At 40.5% G+C, this 11170-nt stretch overlaps 1 protein-coding gene across 1 annotated transcript in view; it reads left to right on the top strand.

The window, feature by feature from the left end:
• Nucleotides 1-2591: 2591 nt before the first annotated feature.
• The window catches only part of crppa (CDP-L-ribitol pyrophosphorylase A), a 38466-nt gene continuing 29887 nt past the window's right edge, over nucleotides 2592-11170 (top strand). Inside the window, exons 1-5 of the mRNA XM_010788539.1 lie at nucleotides 2592-2621; nucleotides 3017-3166; nucleotides 7642-7746; nucleotides 8515-8560; nucleotides 9357-9454. Of these exons, the coding sequence (XP_010786841.1) occupies nucleotides 2592-2621; nucleotides 3017-3166; nucleotides 7642-7746; nucleotides 8515-8560; nucleotides 9357-9454 (429 nt within the window). The remainder of the gene's footprint in view (nucleotides 2622-3016; nucleotides 3167-7641; nucleotides 7747-8514; nucleotides 8561-9356; nucleotides 9455-11170) is intronic.

The raw sequence follows: 11170 nt of genomic DNA, 5'->3' as shown, positions 1-11170 counted from the left end.
CCATACCAGGTTTATTACAAGATGTCGTACAACCGAATTACAAAACAACTCTGGTCAGAGACTTGTTTAATCACTGATAGTGTACCAGTTACACACATAGTATGCGCGACATTATACAGGAGTCTTTCGGAGTCGAAGAATAACATTACGCGCGGGTCAAATGTTAATACGGATACCGATGTCTAGTTGATTTATCCAGTCTGCATCTTAAGATTTAAGCAGAACCATGTTTAGACCAAACAGTACATTGAACAATCGGTATTTTATCTAGTTTCATGAACTTTTGAAGTCTAAAAAATGTCGCTGCATATCAGGAACGTTTTCATCTAATTGAAACTGTCGACAACTGGAAACTTCAAGAAGTTGTTACTTCAGTCTATCACGTAGGTCGAGCGAGACATAGTCAAATACAGTTGAATAATATAGGAGAAGTAGTATTACATAACACACAAGAAATTGTACCAATCTTAGAACACAATACGAAATATAAATGACCATTGTCATATAACATGTCCGAATCGAAGACACACTATGTAGTTCTAAGTGTAATGAACGCAACTTAGGTTAATAAACATGTAACAAAAGGTAAAAATTTTAATAGAATGAAACAAATACAATATCTTAGCCTTAAGGAAGTAGCAGGGTGTTTTCTGTAAAATGCAACATTCTCGTTTCATATCTCCTGCTTCTTTTATTTTGTTGATGCATAATTTTGGGCGCGAGCGTGTCGTATCATAAAAATTTATGTTTTACTAGTGTTAAATGTCTTCATGTGTAAGTCATCATTACGTTGGTTCTGTGACTTAGTTAGGTTATAGATCGGATACACTCTTTGACACCTGTTTGATTTGAGTCTAAGAACTAAGAATTAAGACATCTCCCCAAACGAAGTAAATAAGAACTACATCAACGAAGAACAACGGCCATTTCCATCTATTTCTAACCGTCTTTTGCGAGTCGAGATATTTACTTGACAGGAGAGGGCCGGGGCAGTGGCCAGCGACGTGTCACTGGGCGTCCATAAGTAAATGGTAGTCGATCGATATTTCTACCGCTGCACCACGACCTCATAATTCCGAAGTCGGCCCCTGAGGCTCGGGCTTCGGCGGGCCACAGTAGTCTGTCCGTCTCCGTTGGACGTCTTCGCAGAGGAACGCTCGGTTTAGTTTTCCTTTGACGTCGGCCAGCAAATCGTTTCTCATTAGTTACTCCTCTACCCAACACTGTCGATTACATCGCGATACTGATTAGATCAAATATACTTACATTGATGTTTTTTAACATCATTTGGTTCCCATACCTGAGGATCAGATACAGTGGGGCAAAAACGTATTTAGTCAGCCACCAATTGTGCAAGTTCTCCCACTTAAAAAGATGAGAGGCCTTTAATTTTCATCCTAGGTATACCTCAACTATGAGAGACAAAATGAGAAAAAAGAAAATCAAGAAAATCACATTGTCTGATTTTTAAAGAATTTATTTGCAAATTATGGTGGAAAATAAGTATTTGGTCACCTACAAACAAACAAGATTTCTGGCTCTCACAGACCTGTAACTTCTTCTTTAAGAGCCTCCTCTGTCCTCCACTTGTTAACTGTATTAATGGCACCTGTTTGAACTCGTTATCAGTATAAAAGACACCTGTCCACAACCTCAAACAGTCACACTCCAAACTCCACTATGGCCAAGACCAAAGAGCTGTCAAAGGACACCAGACACAAAATTGTAGACCTGCACCAGGCTGGGAAGACTGAATCTGCAATAGGTAAGCAGCTTGGTGTGAAGAAATCAACTGTGGGAGCAATTATTAGAAAATGGAAGACATACAAGACCACTGATAATCTCCCTCGATCTGGGGCTCCACGCAAGATCTCACCCCGTGGGGTCAAAATGTCACAAGAACGGTGAGCAAAAATCCCAGAACCACACGGGGGGACCTAGTCAATGACCTGCAGAGAGCTGGGACCAAAGTAACAAAGGCTACCATCAGTAACACACTACGCCGCCAGGGACTCAAATCCTGCAGTGCCAGACGTGTCCCCCTGCTTAAGCCAGTACATGTCCAGGCCCGTCTGAAGTTTGCTAGAGAGCATTTAGATGATCCAGAAGAGGATTGGGAGAATGTCATATGGTCAGATGAAACCAAAATAGAACTTTTTGGTAAAAACTCAACTAGACGTGTTTGGAGGAGAAAGAACGCTGAGTTGCATCCAAAGAACACCATACCTACTGTGAAACATGGGGGTGGAAACATCATGCTTTGGGGCTGTTTTTCTGCAAAGGGACCAGGACGACTGATCCGTGTAAAGGAAAGAATGAATGGGGCCATGTATCGTGAGATTTTGAGTGACAACCTCCTTCCATCAGCAAGGGCATTGAAGATGAAACGTGGCTGGGTCTTTCAGCATGACAATGATCCCAAACACACCACCCGGGCAACGAAGGAGTGGCTTCGTAAGAAGCATTTCAAGGTCCTGGAGTGGCCTAGCCAGTCTCCAGATCTCAACCCCATAGAAAATCTTTGGAGGGAGTTGAAAGTCTGTGTTGCCCAGCGACAGCCCCAAAACATCACTGCTCTAGAGGAGATCTGCATGGAGGAATGTGCCAAACTACCAACAACAGTGTGTGAAAACCTTGTGAAGACTTACAGAAAACGTTTGACCTCTGTCATTGCCAACAAAGGGTATATATCAAAGTATTGAGATGAACTTTTGTTATTGACCAAATACTTATTTTCCACTATAATTGGCAAATAAAGTCTTTAAAAATCAGACAATGTGATTTTCTGGATTTTTTTTCTTCTCATTTTGTCTCTCATAGTTGAGGTATACCTAGGATGAAAATTACAGGCCTCTCTCATCTTTTTAAGTGGGAGAACTTGCACAATTGGTGGCTGACTAAATACTTGTTTGCCCCACTGTATATGAATACACAGATTGAGCTTGTTTAGTGATAAAATATCTATCTTTTATTGTATTTTAAACAAATACTAAATACTTGTTTTTTTTTCACCCAGGCAGCAGGAGCTATCCGACCTCTCGTTTCCACGGTGATAGCCACCACATCAGAGGGCTACCTGGACCATTCTCTCGAGCGAGGAAAGTACAGAGCCAGTGAGATGCCTCAGGGATTCACATATGATGTCATCTATCAAGCCTATCAGAAGGTAGAGTCTGTCATTTCATTCACATTTAACACATACCAGGGTGTTCATCTGTTATTAACGTGGGTACAATAACGTTAAGATGATGACAACAATTAGTGTAAACGGGATAAGAAAGAAAAAGAAACACAATGAGGACATGCCATTAAAAGGTGCAATGTCTAATACCTGGCCAAATGCTCCAAACTAATAGGAGGCAGCATTCTCATCTACTATTGGATCCATACAATACAAGAGTATATTACATTTAAACCAAATTGCTGAAACTTTTACCTTGCTGTGTGGTGTCCGCACATAGTTTATGTTAGCCATGTGTGCTGCTACAAAGAGGGATAAGTTTTGATATTTTGTTTATTGGACTAAATCCAAACTGGCAGAAGCAAGAAAACAGAGGCAGTGCTGAACTGGCGGGGAGATCAGGCACTGCCCGGGAATAAAAGAAAGTCCTGGCTGATTTTATCACGGCCCAAACTGAAGGTCCGTTTCCTGAGGCTGTGATACATATTCCTCCTGGCGATGTAGTCTGCCCGTAGCATCATTTTCTTGTTTTTGCAACTTTGAATTTTATCCAATAAACAATATATGAAAGTACAGTATACACTGTTCCCTGTGACCTCTTCACGTTCTGTTAATGATTGATTGAATGTTTTAAAAAATGAGAAAGCTAATACAATTGATTTTCCCTTATTTTATTGCAGTTACGTGCTGTCCTCAGTTTATTTTACTATTAGTACTTTGGACAATAAAACAATCTCATATTCATCAATTACCAGGGGAAGAGCACATTGGTCACATTTATCCATTCATGTAAATCCTTTATTACTGTTTTGTTTTGTTGTTGTTAAATTGAAGAGAGCTGTTGTATTCATTCTGTGCAACTGAAGAAGTTAGGCAGCACACTACGATTCTGAGTGGATTTCTGCAACTGCTATATATTTGCAAAATCAACACATAATATCACAGGTTGGAAAAATCCTGTTCTGCAGCGTTTTACCCACTCCTAAATTATTGCAGAAAAAATTGTTTTTAATCTTATGAAATAACAGTCACATTGAGATGTATGCTCTAAAAAATTACACCATTTGGATAACAAAGGATTTAATGGTTCTCATACATCATAACAGGCCTTCACAGTCCCTCATTGTTCAGCCGATGTGCCAGAACCTGCAGGGTTTCCCTCTAAAAAGCTTGTGGCGTGGGTGCTATCATTTTCTCTTGGCCTCTGCTGCGTCTGGGAGAGAAAATTACACGTTCATATTTTTCGCCACACTCCAGCAGATTAGTCTGTGGAACAAACGTGAACAAAGGCTAAGTTGGAAAAATGGAGAAAGAGCCCTGAAAATACATGGCACATTTAGGTGGAGTTGGATTAATGGTCTCAGCAGTTGAGTGAGTTTTAATATGTATACCTGAAAAATGGAAATAATTTATCCGCTGACGTAAACTGTAAATGCGTTGATAATTTTCTGAAAGCAGGGGCTTATTGCTGAGACTTGGCAGGCTAATGCACGCAAACCTAATATTAAAACTAAAATTGTAGAAGTTGGCCTTATTTATTTGAGCTTGCTATTTCAAGCTGCTTGACTTCATTAGATGGATATTGCGATAGCCACGTCTCTGACCTGACGCAGCAAATGTTGAGCCAAGAGCTAAAACAGGCCTCAAGTTTCTTTTTTTACTATGTGTAGATTGCTTTGGAAGCTCCCATGGATTTGATATAATAATATATTGAGCTCTCATAAATGCTGGTCTGGTTGCAAAAATTAGGACAAACTAGGGGGGTGACAAGGGACCCCCTCTCTCTCTCCCTTTTGCTCTCCTGATAGTCAACCTTTAAAAAAAATAGAAAAAGTGTCAGGTTTGGACTGTAGGACAAGCTCATGAAAAATCTCTGGGAGCTGCACATTTGTAGCTTGACATCTTTTGAGAGCAGAAGAACTTAGCACTGAAAAGACAAAGGGGGAGACACTTTATCCGGTCCCCAGTGAAAGCTTTTGTACCAGGAGATAATGCTAAAGGTAAAATTACCCCACGACGGAGAGCGTATTCCTGCTGTTATTTCTCTCTTCGGTTCCAGCGTACATGGCATAAAAGACCCCTCTCAGTTATACCTTGATAAAACATTACCCAGCTATAATCTCAGGTAGCATGGATTTGTTTTAGCAGTCTTGTGGACTGAAATAAACTAAATTAGCTCATTGCCTCCAAACTTCCCCCTGATCTAAACCAGCTTAGTTTTCCTAGCTGTGAGTAAAAGCACAAATACCAAGTTCACTGGTACATGGATTAATCTTTTTTAAACATTAAATAAAGGCCTGAAAACTCAAATTATTATTATTATTATTATATGGATTATTGTACCCTGAAAAAGCAAAGGTATACATTATTTTCCAACTTCTGTCCCAGATTCTGCATTAACATGCACCTCAAGATTTGCAGTCACCTGAAATACATTCTAATCAGTTCTAATAGACTTTAATTTCTCTTGGCTCACAAATACATTTTTCATCCTTTATTTATTTATTTTTTGTATTGACTTTCCGTGCATTAGGACAGAACTACCCTTCCTCCCGTTTGTAGCACATGCAGCTACAGTCACGCATGTCTTTGTGTAACGGGTTACACATTATTTGAGCTGTTTTGTGCTCAAAAGCATCACATTTTCATGTGTAGCATTCCCTTTGAATGAAATTGACTAGAGCCACATGTTTCTTACCTAATAATGAGCATTGGAACAATAACTTGAACAAGGGAAAATAAGGCACTAGATCAAGAATGTCACATCTGTGCTGTGGAATAGGTGCAGTGAAGTTAAAGACCATTTTACAAGTTGCTGCTTTTAGGATAAAATGTGTTAAACTACTATACTGTATGTTTGGAAATGTTTTTCAGCATCCAACACAAATACATTCCTATGGGTAAAACTGTTAGCCTTTAGATTGAGAAGTGAACAAGAATCAAGTGACCCACCAGGCTGTGGGAAACATTTGTCCATTTCTAGCATATGTAGGAAAAACATTGTGTAGCATCCAGAGTTATAGAAAAAAGAACTTGCAGAATAATGTCAGAAAAGCTCTTATAACCTGATACAAACAAATTCAGAGAGATAAGATATTTTAACAGTCCATTTGCCAAAGGAAACCATATCGCCTGAAGTGTCTGCTGAAAAATGTGGTGCTGCAGTATCATCCTATGAGCCTGTTTCTGTTCAGACAGCAGCTGCATTCTCGATACAGAGTATGAAAGGTTTTGGACATATTGAGTGAAACATTTGCAGTAAGTTAAAGAAGAATTTGAGAACTCTCAAGGCGACGACAATATGTTGCACAGAACCCCGTCACCTCAGGATTGTCTGGACAAAAGAGTTTTCTCTAACAACTGGTTAATCAGACAGCAGGTCATATTGTCTGCATTCTTGTAAATAACAATGTTAGGCAATAGTTAAAAGCAGGTGTTTTAAGTTGACTTTTTGGCCTCTTCTGAATGGCGATGCTTGTTGAAAGCTTCGGTGCTGAGGCACAATTGCACCAATCTGTCAAACTGGCACCTAATTTGAATGTTACATTTCTTACAATGAATTAACTGTTCAATTTTGTATCATTTCCACATGTACATGTAGACACTTACAAATCTAAGTTGCAGACAGGTTTGAAGTTAAGCAAGGACATCCACATTTAATTTAGGTTATTTCCTGGGTTGTTCCCTTGCAGCGCCCACAGATCAAAAACTCAATCTCAAGATATTATTATCCATTCAGCTTCGATTGCCAAGAAATGATAGTACAACATTCAATTTCCCAAGTAAAGGACATGTTCCTCAGAGCATTATTCCCACTCACTTCAACAATCCACTGACTTTTAGTCTATCGCCACCATGAGGTTCACATTTGTGGTTTTGAGGGGAATGTCTTGCCAACTGTTGGATGGATTGCCTTTAAATGTGTTGAAGACATTCACGGTCTTCACAGGGTGAATTGAAATAACTTAATAATCGCCATACTTTCCTCTAGTGCCTTTTCAGATTAAGATCACTTATCCTTCTCGTCAGCCTCAGCTGTGATAAGTGCTAAAAAGCAAATGTTAGATTTGTACCACACGTAAGTGAGACTAAACAGCAGCATGTGTTTAGCCTCGCAGAACGAGCGTGTTAAATATCAGTCTTTTTAGTTAATTGAATCTAGCCTAACAATTGTTTTCACCTTCCAGTCTATTAAGAATAACATCGAGAATATATCCATCTATGTGTACAATTCTGACATCTATTCTTAAATACAAAGTGTATTATTCTACCATAGATTCTCAATACATCTGTCAATGAGTTTGTTTATCTAACCAGGCTTCATTTGGTTGCAGCCTGTGGTGCAGTTCCAACACTGCAGTGGTACAACATGGTTTACCACAGTTTCACAGAGTGTGATGGAAATGTTTTGTTGTCAACAATAGTCCACAGCTGCTCTTCTCTGTTGTGTCCTTCTGCAGTGCAGTGAGTCAGACTTTGAGTTCGGCACCGAGTGTCTCCATCTGGCTCTGCAGTACTGTGGCACCAAGGCAAAGCTCATCCAGGGCCCGCCAACACTGTGGAAGGTGAGCTCTCCAGGGGGGTTGGGGATTGTTGATTTGGTGACATTTTGGTCCATGACAGATATATTCTCACCTACTTGAAATACTTTTTGGTTAAGGAGATCAGTGCAGGAGGTTTTAGCTTTTAATTAGGTTTTCTAGTTGTTTTTCCCCCCAAACATATAGTCCATTATAAACTGAGCTTTAGAGTGAAAGAGCAGCATTATTTTTCGTGACTTAAAGCAAGAAATGGCACTTGCAGGGGATAAAGAAAATATAGTTTTTCCTGCCATACCTCCCCTTGCCTGCCACCAATCTTGCACCTCACTCCTATTATTAACCAAAGCTAGGCAACCATGCCCAGAGTATGGACCTTTTTGGCACAAGTAAAGATGGTGGGGGAACTCCGGTCTAAACTAAGGCTCCTGAGCTTCTAAAATGGTTCCTGGAAAAGTTCTTGCAGTGGATTTATGTTATTCGATTCTTTCATTTGACATTTTCTAGAGGCTTTGGGAGGCAATACTTTTCAAAATGTGTTTCCTTTTTCCCTTGTCCTTAGACACTGTGAAAGCTATTGTCATCGTGTCTTTTTTAACGCTTTGAGAAAACCAAATGGAATTCCCTCCACCTTTGGTGTTTTAGTGTAGTGCTATCTTTTTTGGAGGTAGATATCTTGTTAATATCCTGGCACATAAAACCAAAGCCATTGCCAGACACCTCCTATGGATACAAATGTGTTTACTATATTTGGGGCAACTGATCCATTAAACCCAGGTTTTTTTTCTCCTTCAGGTAACCTACAAACGAGATTTGGCTGCTGCAGAGTCCATTATCAAAGGTGAGTCACCTCCCGTCTTAATAACATAATGTCAGATAGATTAAATGGTCAGAAAATAGTTTTAGTCTCTTTTTGTTGAATGAACCAAATGACCCCCTTACTGTACGAGAGCAGTGCATTCTTCAAAGCATTGTTCAGCTTGGTTAAAACTTGTTGGGTATAAAGAGTCTGGGAATACTACAAACAGCAAGTCAGGACAAGGGATATTAACACAATCAGAGACAAGGAAATAAACACAGCCCCATATTTCACCCCCCCAGCACCTGGACCAACAGTTACCTGTTTGATGATGACATAAGGTGCCAGTGATAATTCCCAGGGCCTCTGATGTGAATGAATTCATTGTATGTTTTTTGGAAGAAAGTTCTCACATCTATCAGTATGAGAAACTGTTGTGTGTTTCATTTTGTGTGTCTTTGTGATTTTGTGGGCTGTATGTGAGTGCTTGTGCAGGCCTACACATGGCTGTATATCTTTTAAGAAGTGTGCTTATTTGAACACTTTTTAACTGATTTCTAAATGGATGGCTTTTTGAGTGAGGCAGGCCTTCTGGTCCTCAGTTTTTTGCAGCTCTGGCTGTTATATGTTATTGAGATTGTTCATTTATGTTCTGTTTAGTTACCATTAAGTTCTTATTTCACCATAAAGGTGCCATTTCTTTGCCCCCCTGGTTCTGGAAGTAAACGTTTTTCTCTGTTAATTGAAACAGTATAACATAGTTACAACTGTGTTGGAGAAGTGTTATTTCTGCATGTTCCAGGAGGTTTTGAGACAGTCTTTTGTATTTCTCTTGCAGATACTCTATCGCGGTCGGCGTGTGTTATCACAGGTGGTTCTGCACAAGCCGTCACACTGGCTGGTGCCCTCCAGAAAGCCGTTGGAGCTCTCAACATGGTAAGTGTTTGTCAGTCAAACCCAACTAAAAAAGCGGCTATTTTGATGACAGCATTACTGAAGATCAGTTTGCCATTTATATTTTCCTCAATCTCCCCGTCCCTGTACCTCCAATCCCCCACAAACTGAATGTGAGCTCCACTTGGGTGGGCCCGATGGTGAGACATGCCACCATCTGCGGTCCAACCTCTGATGGAGCTTGTCTGGGACATACACTGTCTGCAGCTTTCCTCCTCTTCATCTGCATCCTCCATCCCAACCTCCTCTTCTCACTCCCCTGCATGCAGCAGAGCAGATGGCGTTCATATTTCCTCTACAGTGGGAGTTTGCTTGATTAATAAAGTGTTTAGTGATGAGTTCTTACCTCCTCTTCCTCCTCCGTCTCCTCATCATCATTCAACCACTTCTGCTCAGTCAGACTTGACAAGCTTCCAGTTTCGACCACAGATAATATCCCTCCCTTTCATTCCTAAGGTTTTTTTTGGGAGCATCACATTCCCATGTTGCAAACATCCTCCTTTTAATTGGTAAAACTGTTCCCAATAGACAATGGAAAACAGTAAACATATGCAAAACAGTGAAGAGTGACAGTCTGCTATATTAGATCGGACAGTACAGACCGCACAGAGGTTCCACATGTAGAATGCTCTCCTTTACCACAACAACAATTGGGTTTCCCTTGAGCTAGACACGTAACCATTAACTCAAGCAACCTTTCCTGCTCCTTTTTAAAGCTGGATGTCATAAACATGAGCTTTGTTAGCAAGCATGCTATGTTAGCAAAGTATATGGGATTAAAGGTTTGGTCCAAGTCAACATTTTGTTTATATAGCTCAATATCACATGTAACAAATTTGCCTTGAAGGAATCTAAAATCTGTAATGTATACAACCCCCTCAATAAATCACTTGGTGATACAAATGGAAACGTTAAGTAGTGTTTTTGGATCGATATAAATGCATATCAATTGAAAGATAATGCATTCCCCTTTTTAATTGAACTGTTTCATATACTTCGACATGAGTCTAGCACCAAACCTACGCCTTTAAGGGTTCTCTATTTCTTTTAAACAAAGTTACAGATGTTGTACAGGTGTTCATGTGTTCATACTTTATGTGTCTGTCCAGAGTAAATCACCTATACATGGCTTCATATATAGAAACGTGGTTCCTCGATCATCTTCATGAAAGTATATCAATATTCCCCCGGTATAGGTGTTGACAGTGGAAAGGAGAAGGCAGAGCACGCTGCATTATGTCTTTCCATGTTCCAAGGTGATCCAAACAGACCGTTCTCCTTTAAACTCGCTCCAAGTCCTTCATCTGCCGGTGTCAAATGGGCGGATCTGGCTGTCCCGCGCTGGCCTGGGCCCCAGAGACAGATTGGGGTCAGTGTCAGTCTCTGTGGATCGGCTGATTGGAGCCATTCCCCTCAGGTGGCCGGTGGGGATGTGTTTTTCTTCTGGTGCGCGTGCTTCGGAATCAGATACATCCTTTTCAGGGAGTTAAGAAGGGAAGAAGAATGGAGGGGGATATGAAAGCAAAGTTGAAGAAGCGGAAGATGAAGACTTACCTTTGTCCTGTGCCATTACGTGGATCTAATACAGGGATAAGGAATGTTGGGCCGTGCAGATAAAAACTGACAGTATAGTAGTGTGTGTGTCAGTGTTTCCGCCAGACCAGGGCTGAGAGGGCGTCCACGCCGAGAGCGGGGGGG

This window comes from Notothenia coriiceps, unplaced genomic scaffold (genome assembly GCF_000735185.1).
Source record: "Notothenia coriiceps isolate Sejong01 unplaced genomic scaffold, NC01 NC01_scaffold00031853, whole genome shotgun sequence".
Lineage (NCBI taxonomy): Eukaryota > Metazoa > Chordata > Actinopteri > Perciformes > Nototheniidae > Notothenia > Notothenia coriiceps.
This window is presented reverse-complemented; position numbering and strand designations above follow the sequence as displayed.